Source organism: Triturus cristatus, chromosome 4_2, assembly GCF_964204655.1.
Source record: "Triturus cristatus chromosome 4_2, aTriCri1.1, whole genome shotgun sequence".
Taxonomy (NCBI): Eukaryota; Metazoa; Chordata; class Amphibia; order Caudata; family Salamandridae; genus Triturus; species Triturus cristatus.
The window spans coordinates 97847414-97868004 of record NC_140586.1 but is presented as its reverse complement, the minus strand read 5'-3'; the positions used below and the strand labels follow the sequence as shown (position 1 = coordinate 97868004).

At 40.6% G+C, this 20591-nt stretch overlaps 1 protein-coding gene across 2 annotated transcripts in view; it reads left to right on the top strand.

Annotated features, from left to right (window-relative positions):
* The window catches only part of LOC146833089 (A.superbus venom factor 1-like), a 271604-nt gene that overhangs the window by 54096 nt on the left and 196917 nt on the right, over window positions 1-20591 (top strand). For both annotated transcript variants that reach the window (XM_085600728.1, XM_085600727.1), the window contains 3 exons: window positions 1477-1579; window positions 1795-1915; window positions 17153-17268. In XM_085600728.1, the coding sequence (XP_085456854.1) occupies window positions 1477-1579; window positions 1795-1915; window positions 17153-17268 (340 nt within the window). The remainder of the gene's footprint in view (window positions 1-1476; window positions 1580-1794; window positions 1916-17152; window positions 17269-20591) is intronic.

Genomic DNA, 20591 nt, shown 5'->3' with positions numbered 1-20591 from the left:
CTGTGACTGGGGGTGAGTGTCTGAAAAGTTTCAGCACTCTGTCCATCATCTCCTTGTGTTTGCTTTGAAACAATAAGAGTTACCTGGACTCTTTACACAGTGTACTTCATTTTGGTCCACTATATAAAGAGGCAGCTTTCTACAGCCACCACTGAGGAAATCAGAATGATACTTGGCAAGGGAGGGAAGGCAGCGCTGATTTTTCTCAACTTGTCAGCCGCGTTTGATACAGTTAACCTCTCATTACTTATCAACCGGCTTGAGTGCATTGGCATAAAGACACAGCACCTTCCCTCCATAGATCCTTTCTGTCTGTTGCACTTGGAGACTTCATCTCAGAGCCCTTCTCTCTCCAGTGTGGGGTACCCCAATGATCTTCCCTAAGCCTTACACTGTTGTGGTTTTTCTGTTATTTCTTATGCTGATGACACACAAATAGTAGTGTTCATCTCATCCAACATTGATGAGGTGGCAAAACAGTTTAACATCTACTTGGCTCAGATAGTGAGTTGGATGCAGAAAAACTGTCTTAAATTAAACTCTGACAAGACTGAGGTGCTAGTATTTGGAAATAGCATCACTTTTAGGAACCTCCCAACCTGGACCCACTCCTTCTACCAATGCAGAAAGCCAACAATCTAGAAGTCCTGTTTAATGGACTCTGCTTATCCGACCAAATCAGTCAGGTAATAGCCTCCTGTTGCTTAGAATCCAGAAAAAGATCTTTCCGTTTACCCCCCCCAGATTTGCAGAAAATTATAATAATTCCACTCATCATCTCAAGTATAGACTACTGCAGTTCACTGTACATTGGCATCCAACAGCACCTGCTACAAAAAACTTCAATCCCTTCAAAACGCAGCAGCCCGGCTCTTCATGAAAATTCCAAAATTCAGTCCTGTCTCCCAAATCATCTTAAGCCTCCACTGGCTGCCAGTCAGTGAGAGGATTAAATGTAAAGCTGTTTTCTCGATCCATAAAGCTCTTCATAATACTGGCCCTAAATACTTCTAAAAGATCTTTGCTGGCATGTGCCCAGCCGCAACATTCGGTCCAGCTTTACTAAGCTGGTGATCCTCCACAAAATCAATAAAGCCCAATGGGGTGGTAGTAGTTTCTCCTATTCTACCAGTAAATTATGGAACTCCCTGTCCTTTCAAGTAAGATTCCAGTCAAATTTGCTACAATTCAGTAAATGCTAAAATCTTGGCTCTTCTCACTGTCTTCCAAAATAGGTCTCTGTTTTTGTTGGCTGTCTTTTTGATGCTAGCACCAAGACTCCTATAGGCATTCACATGCTCGGCAAGCTTTTGACTTACTTATTACACCAAAATATAGTTGAAGTGTGGACCAATTCCACTTTGAAGCCTGCTGTCCCCTTAAACTTTCCTATCTATTACAATTTATATCCACGTCTCGGTAATCTACACGATGAATACTCTTGTGGATAAACTGAACACTCTTCTCTTCCAACAGGTATCTGTATGGGAAGCCAGTAGAGGGTGATGCGTTTGTTGTTTTCGGGGTAAAGTTTGATGATGAAAAGAGAAGCATGCCAACATCCCTGCAAAGAAGCACGGTAAAGTCCTCAATAGAAAATCATGTTATCTGGTTGTCCACACATATTTTGTCAGTTCTTGTAATAATAATGTAGAGACACCACTTATGCTCTTGCTCAATTTGTATTAATTTGATTCCCTTAGAAATGTTAATACTTACACATACACAGTGTTGCAGCTACTACATGTGACCATAGTTCCTTCACTTTATCTGCACTGTATCATGTTGTTCCAGATACAAGAAGGCAGCGGAGAAGCAAAACTGACCAGACAGATGTTGATAGATAATTTTAAAGACATTAATGAACTCATTGATCGCAGCATCTATGTTTCTGTAACTGTCTTAACAGCAGCGGGTAAGTGGAATACATTTGTGGAGAACAAATGCTGTTCTGATTTAGCTTAAGACCTATGTATTTGTGCTATTTATGTTCATATGAAGGACTGAACTCTGAAGCTAGTGTTTAACCAAGTATCTAGGTAGCTCATCGAAGACATTCCTTCAGATCACTGTCTACTCAGACCATCTATATTGCTCACATTCTTGCATAGTGCATTCATTCAGATCGCCCTTATTCATATTCAGGTTTAGAGTTAATCAAGCCTCTTTCCCTTTCTACTAGATCTCCACACAGAGTCTCAGATTCAGAAGAGGGAACACCATACATTAATAAGCTCATGATATCCAACTTTACATGAGAATGTTCATTCTTTCGCACATGGCAACTATGAGAGTATTCCTGTAACTTATTTGTCTTAAAATTAAAACTTGCAAAAACAGTTCCACCTCTGAAACCCTAGAGAACCTCCTCAAGCTGCAAAAATGTTGCTTGCTGTACTCATCTCTAAGCATATCACATAAATTACATCATCAATGAACACCTCCTGGTTTATTCTTTGGAAAAAAATTACTTTGTTACTTTACATATCACAACTGGCTAAAGCTGCCTCTTTCAACTCTTCCAGCTTAGGAAAGTCAGGCCTCTATCCATTTCTCTTTCCTCCCAAAAGTCTTCCAGCCACTCTGAAGGATTTTCTTGAACTAGCTGCCTTGTCAGAGGCATCAGAAAGGGGAAGCATATCACTCCTATTCTAATGGAACTCCACTGGCTCTACCTCAAAGCCATAGTAAGCTTTAGAGTATGAAATCAAATGTTTACAACTTTTGGATTGGGGAGCAAACCCTGCACAGCATCTGATTCAATGTCAAATCTGTAGATAGGACAGTATACACTGCTTGTGTATCCTTTTCACTTTTTATTATTATTTGGATAATTTTAGCGCAAACATTGTAATGGTTTTAATTAACTATACACAATAAAGATTTTTTTACTTACTTTACTTAGATTTAACATTCCCATCTTTCACTAGGAATATGTATATATGATTTTGTTACGGAATTCTACCACTGAGGCCCTTTACAAGTAAATGGTGTACTAACCAAGATCTCAAAACCTGCCCTGCATGTGGCTTGAGTAACAAAGATGAGAACCATATATTGTTCTTCTGTAGAGAATATTGTTTCATATGCTGCAAATGGTTAGTTCCAATATGCCACGGCATGGTCACTCATAGTCACTTGGAAGCCTTTAGGATTTTAAAAAGTGACACGTCGCTAAAAGTAGTATTTGCTGTAAGCAAATTTTTACAAGCAGTGTGGTTTAAGAGAATAATAATTTTAAATGATATTGATTGATGTATTTACTAATTTGACATGCTCCTTTTATCGAAATATTGTTACACAATTGCTTATTTGCACTATGCACGGTCACTTTATGCATTTTTTGCACGGCTTCCAACGTATATCTGTGGATATTATCTGTAAAATGTATAGGAAGCTTATTGCAGAAACGTTTTAAATGCAGCTTAAGGCAAGTAAGAACCACAAGCCCATAGTAATCTGTTTTAATTGCCTGTTTTCTAAAATAACACATATCTTAAAATATTTTGCATTTTAGTACTTGTCGTACTTTGCACATTTGTTTTGTGAGCTTTCATTAAATTTGTACTGCCTGGAGGAATGCTATCCATCATAAAAAATTATTTGGTGAGTCTTTTTCAGAGGTACCGTTCAACTGTAATTTTAACAAGGCCATTGTGATGAAGCTGAATCTTGGTGCACATAGATTTTTTAAACATGTCACATGTATTTTTCTTTATGTATTAGATGTTGGTGCTTTTGCTTTTATGCTTTTTGTGTATACGTTGATGGTTATTTCAACCGAAAAAAGTTTACTACTAATACTACTCGTGTATTTTTTAATACCTTGTTATTTTTTGTATTGGGAAAAGAGAGGGAAGATAATTCTAATATTTTGATATCAATTGATATCTATATGTAATTGATCCATTGATTACTCAGTTATCTATTATTCACTGTTGTACTTATTATGTTAACTATGTGGGGAGAGGAGTTGGCCTAATGGTTAGGGCGCTCGAACCTGGGGAATTGGGTTCGAGTCTCGGTAATGACGCTGAACATCCTGTGATTCTGGGCAAATCACTGAATCTAGCCGTGCCTAACAACAAATGAATGTGTGTCCTCATGTAACGTAACTGGTGCTATGTAAGTGTTCTGATACCTGATTGGATTCGGGTCAAGTTCGCGCTATATAAAACTCTGCAAAAAAAAAAAAAAGAATGGCCTGCACCACAAAAAAGCTCTGTGCCCTGGTCTACCAGAGAAATAAACTCTACATCATGGGAAGCGAATGAGGCTTTATAGGTAAATCCAACCCCCTATTGGAAATTTCTAACATCAAAAAATCAAACCCTCTCAAGCAGGCCTTCACTTGCCAAGTACCTAGATATTTGGAATCACTTGCCATAATAAGTCAGACAAGATTTCATTTCACTAGCCTTCAGAAAATATCCAAAGACAACCCATTTAAATTACACTTTAGGAATAATATTCTCCATTCCTCAATCCACTGTTCTGGTTTCACTTCAGTATTTTGTATGTTGTTGCTGTGTTTGAAGCACTCTGCTGCTTTTGTGGCTGTGGCCATGTCACAAACAAAAACAAAAGAAAAAAGAGAAAGTGAGAAAGAAGAAAGACAAAGTAAGAATGAAAGAGAGAGAGAGAGAGTGAAAGAGAAAAAGATAAGGAACAAACAAGGTGAAAGATAAAACATTAAAGAAAGAATGAAACATGGAGAAAAGAAAAGATAAAGAGAGAAATAGCCAGAGAAAGACAAGAAAGGATAAAAAAAAGCAAAAGAAGAAGAGAAACAGAGAATGAAAAGAAAGTTTTCTCCCTAATGTTAACAATTTGGTTGTAAATCCAGATGGTTTTGTGGAACAGTCTATCCGAGCTGGCCTGCAGGCTTCCATTACTTTAGTTTCACATCTTAACATCTAAAAGAAGACTCATTTAAGGAGAATGGGGATGGTGAGTTTGTTTTCTGATGGAAGTAGATGCATGGGCTAAGAATGCAATGAATTAGGTATATATATTTTTACATTAGTAGACTCATTGGAAGATTTAAATGTCCATAATAATAAGCAGCAACTTCAAAACGCTAGAAACCTAATTAAAATGTTTATTAACATACCTCTGCAATACACAATGTTTCTAATTGGATAGGCCATCCAATGCTTAGTATTTACGCATGTGGTGTGGCCCTATAGCCTTCCTTGCAGAATACACCAGCAAAAATGTTGCTGGAAAGGTACTCAAGATATAATGTTAGTATTAAAGTTAGGATATTTTGTATTAATATTTTAATCTAGGGTGACTATTAAATTGACTTGATATAGGTTAATGTATTTTGAAATGCATTATTAAAACAAAGAAGGTTTAATGTAGGGGTTGGCATTAAGGTTACAATAGTATATTACTGTCTAATGTTTGTATTATATTTAATCAAAAATATATTTAGGCTTATGGAAGAGTATTATTAGTTTATTACAAAAATAATTAAATTTCATATAAATTAAGGTTGGAGATTAAGGATTAGTGTTTGAATAGAGAAACATTTTAATTATATAACTTAGATTCAGGGTTACGATAAGGGTTATGTAAACTGACAGCAATTGCATTTTAAAAAGATATGGCAAATGTTTAGCATCATGGAAAAGTTCAGGAATATGGATGAAGTACAAGTACACACAGTAAACGGTGACGTGATGGTAATTACAGTGTTAAGTATGGGAAGGGTAAGTAACAGTAGGAAGAAGTAAAGAAAGTGAAGTAAAGGTAATGGTATTCAAAACATGGGCTTACAACCTAACTTGACCTTTACTGTCTAAGAGAAGATGCCACCCACTGTGGAATACAAAAGTAACAAGAGCCTATCTATCTTACAGTGGAGAAATCCTTGATTTTTTCAGGGTTAGCAGCTTCAATCATTATAGAAGAACTCAATGCCTTTATATTAATAAAAATGCAGAATTTGACCTTCATTTGTACACTAAGTATATAGATGGTCTTTTCAACATACTACAAAGGGTTCCAAAATAAACCGAGCAGGTTACATTAAGTGAACAAAAAATAGGAAATTAGCAGTTAGTGTTGGTGACACAGGACCTAATTTAGGATGCAGCAGAAATGGTACTCTGTTGGAAAGATGACGGAGTACCGTTTTAGTAGTACAGACATTCCACCCGCCTCATTTAGAGTCAGGCATACCTTCAGCAAGTCAGCACTCAGCATGGAGACTACTCTGTATCTGCTACTGACATATGCTCATAATTTTGCCATTTGTCCAACCACCCTGTTTACAGTTGGTAAACAAATTGCAAGTTTATACTTTTGCTTACCACCATCCAGAACGTGGCAATAAGTGAAAATAAAAGCATATAAATTACCCTCATGTCTTGGAAGAAAACTCTCATAGTAAAGCTATGATTGCTGTTGCTAGTTTAAAAAAGAAAATCCCACTTTTTTAATGAAAAATTAAATTGAAAGTGTGCTGCAAGGCTTTGTTATGGTGACAAAACCATATGGCACACTTTCAATGCATGGACAGGAACCACTGTGACGGCACTCTCCAAGCGTAAAAGCTTGGAGTGTGCGTGGCACAAGCAAAATTGGGAGAATAAATCTAAGTATAAAGAAGTTATGAAAAATATCATAGGGCCAGTTGTGAAGCCTGCTCATTCTTCAATGCTAAAAAAATTGGTAGTGCATCGAACTCTTGTATGGAGCTGGTTCGAATAGTCATGCTTCTCGAATATGAATTCATCGTGAAAAAACAAAAGACAAGTGGCGTTTGGCAAACTAGAAATAGTTCGTTTGATTAAACACCTCGGCCGATAGCACAGTTACAGAAACTGGTCTGAGGAGTGTCTCAAAGTACAATCAATCTGAGTGAGACTTTATACAGTTTTTGGGTATCATAAAAGTACTTCCAGTAATCCTTGTTTGGTAAAAGAATGCAGGCCTTGTCTGTGGAGTCATAAATAAAAGACCCCTGATAACTAAAGCAGGTGGGCCTTGACCTTGCCTGGACTTAATGTGGGCCAGTGAGTAATATGTCCAGATATCCAGCGTGAGGAGCGCATGGTCACTGTACATATTGTGTGTGCTTTGCCCTGATTCGCTGTGTGTTTCTAACTTCATGTGGCATCTGCCTTTATGGTGTTATGGGAATGTGCTCACCCCTCTGGCCATGTGGCTTTATTGGGGACAATTTCCCAGTACTATTGTGGTGTCACTGTGCATATCTAGGGGATGGACCTGAGCTTCCTGTTTGTGCATTTGTCTGCCGGGCACATGGCACCCCACCTGTGACCTTTCAATCAGTTTCCTCTGGCCTAGGTTGCAGAGCCTGCCTGACCACATATGTCAGAGTCGGTGGTTGATGGAGAGTTCATGATGAGTGAATTTGAGTATAGTGATGCAATTTCATTTGTATATGCAAGTGTATCATTATAAGCATTGGCATTGATTTGATCAATATCAATATTCCCCCTTCTTAGTTGAATTTTCAACTACATTATCTAACCTAAACTTCATAACAATCACATTATTGGGGGCATGTTGTGCTTCAGTTTTGACTTTTAATACTTTCCTAGTTACTTGCCTTCTACCTAATCTGAGGAAAGCATTGTTACAGCTAAAAATATGAAAATGGGCAACAGTGATGTTCATAGACCAGTCAGCCACCACGGGAGCCAGGAAAACCATATCATGTACCACGCCTGCTCTTGGGTAACTCCCTCTTAACGCATGTCTCTTTGTAAACAGTGCAATGATTGGATGGCAAGAGTCACTGTCCCGTTAACTAGGTCATTACCTGGGAAAAATGTGCAGCAGGGCGCACCGATCTTGGCACACACCCCTCCCTCCATTATGGTCATTAAGTCCAACACATATCAATGTTGCATCACCATAAGGAGGATGGCTCCAAGTTCTTCCTTGAATGAATTAAGGCCAAGCACAGTGCTGTTCATCATCTTGAGCCTTTTTTACCTGGTTATCATTAACCAGTTGGCATTCGCTTTAATTTGCACTGTGAAGATGGGTATGAACCCTCCTGCATTGATTTGTATATTGAAAACAGTCTGAGGGCCTCATTTACAAGCCCCTTGCGCTGCCAATGCACCACTTTTTTTGATGCACCAGCAGCCCAATGGACTTCTCCATATTTACAAGGCCATGTAAAGTCACCCTGAGTGACTCTTCATGGCCGTGTAAATATGGGACCCTTTCAGGCATTACTCTGCGAGAAAGGGGCATTCCATGGGTGTTGCTGTGGATGTTCCAAACAACATCCATGGAACCTGACACATTCCCAGATTTACAACCTTTTGGAAATCGTACGTCTCCCCAGGGGAGGCGTAGGAGTGGCACAACGAAGAGAAATACTTTTATTTCTCCTTTTTTCCCCTCTGTCTATGCGTGCCGCATTCTGCAGCACACTCAGAAAGAGGAAAATGCCATTGATGATTGTTTTTGTGCAGGAAGGTGTCCCTTTTTGAGCAGACAATTATCCCAGCAATGCAGGCACCCTTGCAACAGATGAGTCATATTATTGTTAATGCAACACATCCCTGTGCTTTTAAAATAACTCCGCTCAGCGTAGCAAAATGGCTTTTGGCTCAGTGCTGAGTCATTTCGTGGTAAATGAGGCCCTGAATTCTTCCGGATTGCCCTTCTACTGAGTCCAGCCAAAATAATCAGCAGTTCCTTTTTCTCAAGGCTGATGCAACAGTTGTCTTCTTTCTTAGCGGGTGCTGGTGCAACTCTGACAGATCTTGTCCGGGAATGACCAGGGTTGGGGTATGTATGGTGATCAGGTACCAGAGGGCATGCCGTCTGGGGACCAGCTGAGTGTAAGCAAACTCGCCACATTGCCAGTATGTGCCCATCAGCAAGGATGTGCCCCATTGCATGTCCGGGAATGTGCAACACTGTTCCACAGTTCTCATTCATTCACAGTGGAATGGTTCCTTTACCTCTGATACAAAAGGATTACAGTGTAAGTTTCTGTACAATTAAGGTTTGTCTCTTCCCTTCTAACTAGGCCTTAGCAGAGCACGCAAAGTTTCTCTATGCGGAATTTCGCGGAGTTATTCAAAAACTCCTCCAAATTTCATGGAGTTCTGCCAGCAGGCTGAGTATCTTATAAACAAGCAAAACAACGAATGCCTTGTACTGAGTACTGCCTTGTGAGTGGCCCATATATGAGCCGATGAAGTGATGATGTCTCATTTATTTTATTCATGAAGCAGTGTCTTTGGGAAATACTGGACTCCGCTGGAATGCGCCCTGCTTGCTGTCCTCCCTGACAGCAGTTACCTGCTCTGTCAGTGCAAAGAACAAGGGACGGTGTGAGTTTCTGCATCCCGTAGAAGAGAGCCAGGAGTCAGGACACCTCCCCGGCTGCACTGTAGCAGGGTGGAGCTGGTTTCCTCTCACCAGTAATACCTTGGCACACAGTGTACGAGTACACCCAGTTGTGTTGGGAGCTCAGATGGATGGATAGGCCAATACATCTAGGTAGAGAGGATGAAGCATAGACACAAGTGTGAGGGGCACATTCTTTAATACATCCTATGGCACGACAACGTGACAGCCTTAATCTTGTACACTACTTCATACCTAGTATTCTCTGGTAGTCCCTCGTTCCTGTCAGTGTTGCCGCTTGGCTCTTACTGAATCTCTTGCCTCAATAATCCAATGTGCACTGCATATGGGATTGCCTTCGCCTGCTCCCCAGGATTTGATTCTTCCCTTGCTCGAGCAGACAGAAGCAGTAGATCCCAGAGCATGAACGGCAGGTTTGGGCTACATAAAAAATCCAAGCAGAGCAGAATGATGACACTCAGATTGGAGCACTGCTGCTTCTGTCTACGGCAGGGCCGTTTCCTAATGTGGTGGTTAGAAAGCATGCATTGATAATGATTAAGTTGTGCACCCAGATGGTGCAAAGCTTCATAATTTAAAGCAGGGTGCGCGGCGGCACTGGTAAACTCAGCTCCGCTGCAGTTGATGGAGTTTTAGCCAAACTCTGTGCTCCAAGCAGAGTGCGGAGTAGGGAAACTCCATGAACACCACCGGCAGAGCGGATTTTACCACCCACCCCTACTTCTAACCACATATATCTATTCAACTCAGTATCCCAGATTTCCTGACATGAGGTATGCTGTCTTCAACCCTCCCCTATGAAACTAATTGCCCTTTCTATCATCGAGGTTGATGACCCTACACTGGAACTCCATGTCTGGGGTCCATTTGTTATTAAAGGAGACAGCTCCAGAAATGGGGAGGGCCATCATGTAACCACAGATGGAAGTGGGAGCTTACATGTTTGTGCATTGGTGTGGTGGTTTAGCTGCCTCCAATAATCACTTTTCTGGAATATTTCTGGGACAAACAGTATCCTCCCATATGGTGCCCCTTCTGTGCATCCTGTCTAGCTATGCTTGAGTGTCGCTAGGCTCGATGAAAAGGTACAATGCTGTGGGATTGGTCTTGTATGTGGTCAGATTCACTAATACTCTGTGGTGTTCTACTCTGTTTGGTTGTACCCTCCCCCTAATCCTACATAGGTATAGGTGGAGAAGGCATTTTTGCATTTTCGGGGACTACCTCTTTGGACAAATACAGCCTGCCTACACCTACTACTTGTAGTATCAGCGAAAAGACATAATATGACCTGCCTGTTGTCTTGGAGCCCACGGTGGTCTTGTGCTGATACCACTTGTTGTGTTGTGTAAGAGGGCGCTGTGTATTGCATGTCGAATGCTTGTGTTGGGTTTGGTGTGATTATAAGTGATGTGGGACAGGTCCCTAAGAAAGCGCTGTGATAGTTTCGCGTGGACTTCATCATACTGGACAGTGCTTTGATTATGAATGGATGTGGAAACACCCATAGTAAACAGAGGGTACACAGAAGTACAACAATACATAACATATTGAATATTGCAGGTCTTGGGACTGGATCCAGGGGAGGTGTTGGTAATCCAATGGTAATTGGGAGTGTTTTTATTCAACAAAGTTTACAGCGAGAAATTTCATTGTACAGTTTGTAGTTCTTAATTCGCACACTGTAGATCCTGTTGGTATGATGATGTTGCCTCTGAAAAGGTCATGCATTTTGACATTTAATTGCCAAACTTTTGAATAGGAGCTACGTTTTTTGTCAGTTAAAAAACAGTATATTATTTTGGTCCCAGGCTGGGGGCCAAAGAATGGGGTCCTTTTGATTTGGTGATCGGTTCCCATGCCAATTGACTTGTGGGTGCAGTGAACTGTGTGCCTGCTTTTAGGGGCTGCATGGGGAGCCGCCCTTTCCCCCTCATCAGCCTATGGTGGCTATGCATTTAGGTAGCCTATCTGATGGTGGAAAGGGTATTTCCTGTGTGCCGAACGAACCATATAGTGCCAGACAACCTCGTCCGCGCCACTTCCCAGCATGTGGAGGGGCTAGGGTGGCTGCAGAGGCTGAATTTGGAGGTCTAAGAGGCACGCATGTTCTGATGGTTACCGCCATTGCCCCCGTGGGCCTTAGTCAGTCTTCCTTTCTTTACTCTGGGAATCCAGCAGGCATATGCATGGTGCAGTTCTGGCTTTCTTCCTCCTTACATATCCTATTGGCTATCAAGGTCCTTGTGTTTTTAGCTATCTGGGATAAGAGGTGGTGCGTGCAACATGCCCATTGCCAAGCAAGTTTGCACAATCCAAAGAGATTATCCGTGTATTCTAGGACTGCCTCAGCAAAGGGGGTCTGGTTGGTGGACTTTGTCCTCGCCTTTGTATGTATGATGTGGGTGCGTTTTAAGGGTGCGGGCTCTAGGAAAGGAGATCCTAGGGAGGAGTAGGCTTTAGTTCCATTGTCGGTAAACTGGACGGACATTTAGAGCTTGATCATCAGGTCTCGCTCTAGTATGATAGCTGGGGACGAGGGAAAGTATTATAACTGTTCCCTTATACTATTTACCCCTACATCTAACTCGGGAGGTTCTATGAAGGGCATCCCTGTCACCATGCATGAGAATTCTTGTACACTGCAGTATTTCCTAATAAGGGGACTATTAATTCCTGCAGGCATGACCTTGTCACCTCTGTGCCTATAAGGAAATTGTAAAGTGTGTTGTTCACAAGTACAGTGACTGTTTGATCTTCCTCTGATCAGCCTAGGGTGGATAGTAGGGTATGTGTGTGTTTTTGGATGCCACTTCTACTTCTGGCATAGATTCCCTATTTTCCTCCTTGGTCAGCTGGGCTGACCCTTTAGCCTCATCCATGCCACCGCATCCCAGGGGTCTGGAATCCTCCCCCTTGATAATAGCATCACTGTCCAACACCACTATGAATCTCCCTATTACCCGAGTGTGTTCACTTGAACCAGTGGGAGTGCGGGCTCTTCGAGCCGCTGGTGTTCAGAGGGCTGAACTCAAAGGACAGGAATTTGAATTTCGGAGCACTGACTCTGAATTGAGTTTGTGCTGGGACTGCCTGGGCCTGCTGGCCTGTTAGCCTTTTGTGCCTAGACCTAACAGTTTGTTGTTTGGTAGGGGACCCTGCAGCTCCCTCAACTGGTGGGTTGGTGTATCATAATGGGGGATAGCTGGTATCGGGCAGAGCACATCCATACCTGCATGTGGTGAGGAAGGTGCGGCAGCTTCACTTATTGTCTGTGGGATAAGGTAATTAATCTGGGCCTCCTTAAAGATGGCCCACAGCTCTAATAGTGCCTCTCTCCTGTCCTTCTTCTGTCCCACGTATTTGTTCCATATGCTTGTCCTCATGTGTTCGGTTATGGTAGTGTCGAAGGTTCCCTCTTCTGGCCAGGGAAACGCTTGTGCCTTAGTGTGTGCGTGCCATTCATGGCAAAACTAGTTGTGTTTTTGCCTGTGGGGGGATCCTGGTTTGTATGTGTTTTAGTGGGGACTCCATGATAAGTTGGGTAATTATTAAGGGACAGATAAACTCTAGTTTTTATGGATTTGGGGGATTTTTTTAAGGTCTACTCTGATTGCGGGTAAATATTATACTCAGGGTTTGCTAGTCCTAACTGCTTTCTATGAGCTAAACACTATTTACTGATGCATCAATATGTACATTTCACAAACACAAAAAGTAATGCATATGAAGAGTCACAACCTAGAAGTTAGTGCAATTGTTAAAGCGTCATGAAATTGGCAGCAAATAGCAGACTTTACTGTGATATGAAGTAACAATTGTGAAAATAGCAACTCCTTCATACAGCACTTTGAGACATTGACAAAAACCCAATATTCAGACAGAATATTGCATTCATCTACCAGCACCACAGTATCAAATCACCACAACGTTAAATACCTTGCATCAATGTCAACACTACAATAAGATAAAACTTACAGATAAAATATTATGACTTTGTCAAAAATACCTTAGCCCGCTCCTAGTGCATGCTATCCTGTGACCAGGAGAAGCCCTGCGTGGTACAAAGGACTAAGTAAGCCCGATAGTCAGTCTATATCAGCTCCGGGATAAAGAAAATTAAAATATTTTTGTGGTGAAAAGGAGTAACTCAAAGAACCACAGGTCCGTCCTGGCCAAACGCAAGCCACACATGATCTCCCAGACCCCAATCTTTTCCTAACCTCAGAATTGTACCCTGTTTCACACCCAGGAGCTTAGAGTACCATCTGTATCACGGGCTGCAGTCCAAATGAAAAACAGCTCTGCTCTTTTAGATACCGCATGAATTTAAAAGCATTCCTGGCTCTGTCCCCATACTGGGGACAGTGCCATTAGCGAACCACGTGCAAGACAGTCGTCTTGTGAACCCTGTATGTGATCCATATTAATATATAAAGCTACATAATAGTCTATTAAATCAAACACAGTAGGTTTTTGTACAGATAGTATTCCGAACTCACACATTTGAAAGTGCTTTCATATGCAATTATGAAGGAAAATGAATTTTGGTGAAAAAAAATATTTGCCTAGGATTACACACTTCAAGCTGGAAAGCCACAATTTATCCAAGTTTTCTAGTTTTACTTTGTACAAATCTGTTTGTCTCTCCTTTTGATGTTAATGCTTTGTTTTTACATCTGCATTTTTCTGCAGTTTTTTTAAAGCATAAACTCTACCTTGAAGGTATTGGAGTTTTACATGTTCACTAACTACATTACACAAGGTCACATTATTGTTTTTTATGGCACTGGGAGATTAAGTAATCTACTCAGAATGTCGAGCCTGCAGAGAGACTCAAACCAGGTTCCCCAGTTCCAAAGCCTACAGCTCTGCCCTTAACACCACGTAGAGTGAGGGTGGCAGGTAAAAGTCACATGAAAGCAGGGCTCATTATGGGCTCGAGGTTCCAACAGGACCTTGAGCTGAGCCAGAACCAGGCTTCAGGCTCGAGACTGGCTCAAGCTTTCAGTATCCCCACCTTTAAAAAACCTTGGTGTCCATCTTGACGAGCAGCTCTCAATGGAAACACAGTCTAATAAAACAGTAGCAGTATGCTATGGTCTATTAACAAGACTAAAAGAAAAATATTCCAATGCATCCACAACCTTTCAGAAGACTCGTGGTACAGGCCTCTGTACTGAGCAGACTTCACTATTGCAACGCCTTACTTCTAGGCTGTCCGGAATATCTGCTCAAAAGGCTTCAAAGGATCCAGGTGACGGCTGCTAAGCTAGCGCTAAATAGTGGTTGAAGGGATTCTACAACCAGAACACTGAAGGAACTCCACTGGTTCCCGGTAAATGAGCTGTGCACATTCAAAAATCTCCGGATACTGCATAGGGCTTTACATGGCATAGGACCCAAGGCCTTACAGCTGAAAGTAGAACCCTACAGACCAGCTCAAAGGCTGAGGTCATCTGATGCTCACCTGGTATCAATGCCCCCTTTTAAAAAGATAAGACAGGGAGGCAGAAATTACCAGGTCAAAGCTGCTCAAATGTGGAACAACATGGCACTATGTCTAAGGACCAATCCAAATCTACTAAGTTGCAGGAAAAACTTAAAAACAAGGCTTTTTCACTGTAAAAAGGACAACTGTTACCATAAAGACTTAGCTTCACTCGTCCCAACAGAAGCTCTCTAGAACTGATGGTCTTTCAGTGCCAAGATGCCCGCTGCGTGATAGTGTGCTTTATAGGAATAATAATAATAATAATATTAATAATAATTTATGGAGAACGTTTCAAGCATGAAAAAAGCAAACAGTTGGCAATCAGAATTTGTCATCTTAAATAATAAGACCTCTAATATGAGATGTGTAGTGAAATCGCTTATATCCTGTGGACCACGGTCACTCAGTGCCTCATGCATTGGCACCATTTTCAGATTTATTCTTTCCACTGTGGGTCAATCCTTTCATCTTATGAGAAACCTCTGCTAGAACCTGAGCCATACAAAGCTCTGAAAGAGGAAAAAGCTCTTCTGTGAAAAACATATTGAAAACTGTCAAATGTGGTCCACACCAGGTAGTGCCTCAACACCTAATCAGAAGGTGCAATAAAAGGAGCATAAAAGAGGTAAATTCAAACAAAAATGTTTAAGACCTCTGACATCCAATGGCTCCCAAAATACCAACGGCTATTTGTGCTTGAAGGACGTTATAAAAGTGTTGAAAACACAGATTCTCATGTCAATTTGATTCCGAAATCTATCGAAGAAAATATGCTAAGTCACTGCACATTAAAGCCAATGGTGATTTCACTATAGAAAAAAATGGAACTATGTAAATAGATTCAAGAAGATTAATTGATCTAGAAATTAGTGGAACAGGTGAACCATCACAAAACTCTTAGCTCTACACCCCATTTAGAGGTGGTATGAACCACAGGGTTTGTACCAGTGTGACCTCAGTTGGAACTGCTGACACAAGCATTGATCTTGTGCCACGTTCCCTACTGGGCAGCCAGGTCTTAGTGATTGTCGACCCTCTCTCTGTAGGGTTGAATAGCTATTACTAGATTCTCCTGATCAGGTCTGCCATGTAAGGTAAAATTAATTAATGGCCTGGCGCACACCGAAAAACCTCCTTAAATATCTCGCTCATTGATTGTTTGTTTTTCAAAAACAAATTTCCTCTTTGAGAGATTATTTTTGAAATACAAAAAAGAAATTCAGAGACACAACAACTGGTGCCCGCTCACCATTTTTGTCAGCCTACTGCGGAGGCAGCTCCATTTCAGGCATAGAGTTCCTGCCAGGCGGGTGGAGATTTCTAAATAGGGTGGGTCATCCTTCTCAAGGAGCTAACTGAGGCTTCATTTTGAGCATCTAACCTAACATTAGTAGGCAGACGACTATGGCAAGGAGTGCAGGCATGGTACTCAATTCAAATCCTTAAACATGATTCTTGAAACCAAAGCAGGCTTGATTGAACATGTTGACACCTTTGTGCAAATGTCTTATGTAGAAACTCTAGAGTCAGCTTCCAAGACACCACTACTTGAGGGCCCTGCAAAGAAAGCACACAATCCTGACAGCTTCTCCAGTAAGATACTCGTTGGAACATACAAGACCCAAGATAGTCACGCCCGAGACAAAGCATTAAGCAGACACTGATCAAGAGCTTGAATTGTCTGAAGGAGAGGCTGAAATGTTTGATCAATTTGAAGGTGAATGGGGGTCTTTAAAATGTTATCCCAGAATAAGGTACTTAAGTTTCTCTTTCCCTTCTTAACCATTAACTGACTTTTCAAAATTTACTACAATGAGTATCGGATAGGAAAACTTCTTAACTGTGATTCAAAACATTACATTATCAGCAGACCTTAGGCTGATGATGGAACAAGTAGTCAAACGTGAACAACTCCAGCTCTTTTCAAAAGGAAATTTCTTGCAAATACCTTGCAACAATGGTGCAGGATAGGCTGTTCAGTTCCGTAATATTGAACAGTGTTGACTAATATTGAGGATAGTCACAGTTTTTCTTGGTACTCATTGCTGACATTTTTTTTAAAACATTGCTATTTTGAATAAGAGGCCAACTTGCATTATTTGAGTTCTGCAAGAAGTTGAAGACATGGCTCTTGGAATAACTCTGTGGGGACAACATGCCTACACTCTTGTGAAGTGCCTGGAAACCCATAAGTGTGATTAGTGCGCTTTACAAATTGATATAACATAAAACGATTCTGTTTGAGCATTATAGCTGTATTTTAAGCATTCTGTCTTTTCATTTTAGGAAGCGACATGGTGGAGGCTGAGTTTAGTGACATCCGTATCGTAACATCACCATATAAAATTCTCTTTACCAAAACACCGAAATATTTCAAGCCCGGAATGCCGTTTGAACTTATGGTAAGAAAGCGTCTGTTAACAGCCAGTGTTCTGTATATTCATTTCATGCACTCTGGGGAGCGTCTAGCTGAGTCCAAAGTCAGTGTGTGAATGCCCTTGAACTAAGACGTTAAAACATCAGACCTGGAGTAGCATGGATGTATGATGTTATGGTGCATGCCATTACAACTCATGCCTTTACCACGTATGTAATATCATACACTGACATTTATAACGTGTGGCTTGATATATATATATATATATGTGCCTAATTCAATAGTCAAGCTTAGCCTATTACAATTTATATACAGTTCTGTGTGAAATTTACATAGCTGCGTTCTCTGTTTGGACTCGCACATTAATTGCGTAATCTTACTTTCTTAAAGGTTGAAGCTTTAGATATATAATTTACTATCAGCCTGATGTCATACATATTTCTTATTAGGTCATGTGAACCCCAGTATTAGTAGCGCATCCAATGTTTTGGGGACGTTTGTGCCATATAATATAAATCTGCCATTGAGACAGTTTATGATTTTGACCATCCCAAGATGGCTGCCAGAGATTGGTGGGACATAGTGCTGTCATAGTCCTATGTTTATTTTTGTATTATGGAGATGTGTAGAAGAAAAAACGTTATCAGTATCTGTTCTGTTGTGCATTTTCACTCGTGATCAAGGCTTCTGCCGAAACGCGTTGTGTGGATTAAACTTGGAAACATCTACACTGTGTTCTGTCTGCTTTCTTCCCGAGAGCATATATATATATATATATATATATATATTTTCACCTTCGTTTCCCCAAGGGGGATTCCCCACGCACTCACGGACAGAAGCCAAACTTAGCCAGTAAAGTTTTCAGTTGTATTCCATTTAATCCATTAATTCACAGCGTGCCAATTCAAGTAAAAGGACTCTACGCGTTTCACCTCCCCTGAGGCTTGTTCACGAGATCTCGTGAACAAGCCTCAGGGGAGGTGAAACGCGTAGAGTCCTTTTACTTGAATTGGCACGCTGTGAATTAATGGATTAAATGGAATACAACTGAAAACTTTACTGGCTAAGTTTGGCTTCTGTCCGTGAGTGCGTGGGGAATCCCCCTTGGGGAAACGAAGGTGAAATTACAAACGGCTTGGCCCTGCCGTACCTCATCCGCACCGCCATAGAGCGCCTGGAATTCCAAAGTGGGCCGTTTTGCGGAAAAAGAAAAAAAAAAAAAAAAAAAAAAAAAAAAAAAAAAAAAAATATATATATATATATATATATATATATATTTATATATATATATATATATTAAGTCCAATCCCGCTAGCACATTACGCACAGGCACTGACACCGTGGGATAATTCCAAAGATATTTATTCCATCAACAAAGGTCCAAAACCAAGACGCGTTTCGGCGGACAAGTCCGCCTTGCTCACTTTCCCAATTTTTTTCACTCAATTACAGTCCTATCTCAGTTTTCAACCTTTATGTCAAAACGTAAGTGGTTGCCTTAGTGACATATGGTTAGTAAAGGACATAGAAGAGTTCTTAAGGTAAGTGACACATTAATGATTAACTCACGTAAAGAACAACTATAAAGCATTAAATACACATTAACAACATGTGTTAAACACAGTCAACTGTAAGTGATTGTTACATTGTTTTCAAAAAAACAAATTAGATTTGGTGTGTTACCTTCTAAATATTTCGAACATTTCTAAACATTGTTAAATGTTTTCCATTCAGCCCCAGTGGGCATTCATCAATGAAGATTAATTGAAAAAAAATGAAATAATGCAAATAATAAAATGAGAACAGTTGACCTGATTACGTGAATTCGATATTCTAACAAATTTAAAAATTAAAGAAGACTGAGATTAGACTCAAAAACAGTCAGCGAAATAAAGGAAAAAAGGGGGGGGGAAGGTTTGGAACAAATGAAACTCATTACATTTCCTGAGAATTCTCACAAGGGTTTCAAAGCGGACAGCAACTTTACATCATAAAGCGATTAATAAGACATGCCTGTAATTAAGCAGCACTAGGGGATTACAAGTGTGTACTCAATGCCTCATCTGCATTCATGCCATTTGGAATTTTACAATCCAATGAGATTATATATCTGGATTCTAATTTCCGCAGCAGCTTCTGCCTGTTACCACCCCTAACGTTCTTTTTTACACTGTCGATGACAAAGTATTTAAGATCCTCTGATCTTCCTCCGTGTACTGTATTTATATGTCGGGCCACTGGATATGCCGGATCGTCGTTATTAATTGCCCTCAGGTGTTGAAGTATCCTTACATTGACGGGGTGAATTGTACTGCCCACGTACATTTTATTACATGTACAACGTAGCACGTACACCGCAAATTCTGTCTTGCAAGTGTAGTGCTCACGAATTACAAACGGAGTTTTCCTAAGGGGGGTGGGGACTGATGTAGTATTTTCCCCGTGTTTACAGGCTTTACATTTTGTACACTTGAAAAATCCCTTCTGTGCTTTTAACCAACTGCTACCTTTCTCACCTACAGGGGCATTGACAACCAATTCACTTTTCATAGACTTAGCCCGCCTGAATGTTAATTGCGGGAGCTTGGTACATGAGGAGCCTATGACGGGGTCACATTGAACTAACGGCCAGTGTCTATACAAGATTTTTCTTAGGTTGTTATGATACTGGTTGTACCCTGTGACTAATCTAGGGGTTTGAACTTCCTGGATCGACTTTACTTCTGACTTTTTGAAGATCACATTTTCTCTGGTGGTACTTAAACACTTCTGTTTAGCTTTGTTCAAAGTTTGTGCTTTGTAGCCTCTCTTAGTAAGTCTTTTGAATAGATTATTTGTGGAAGCGTGTAAGGACTCTGTGGTGCTACAATTTCGTTTCATTCGTAGACATTCAGCATAGGGAATGCTCTCAATTAATTTGGTTGGATGGAAACTCTGGGCATGTAAAATCGCATTCCCCGATGTGGCTTTCCTAAATGTGCGAGACTGAACTTTGTTTGCACTGATGTAAAGCTCTAGATCAAGGAATACTATAGATGTCGTACTAGTATTACACGTAAATTTCAAATTCAAATTATTTACATTTAGTCTGGTAGCGAAATCAATAGCTTCCTGTTCAGCACCTCTCCATAAAATAAAAATGTCATCAATGTAGCGCTGGTATAGCACTACATTTTGTGACATTACTGTAGAAAATTCTTGCATGAGTACTTGCTCCTCCCACCAGCCCATATGCAAATTAGCATAGCTGGGGGCGAAGCAAGTACCCATCGCAGTGCCTTGTAGTTGTTTGTACAGAAGTCTGTCAAACAAAAAAATGTTATTTTCTAGACACCATTCAATCATATT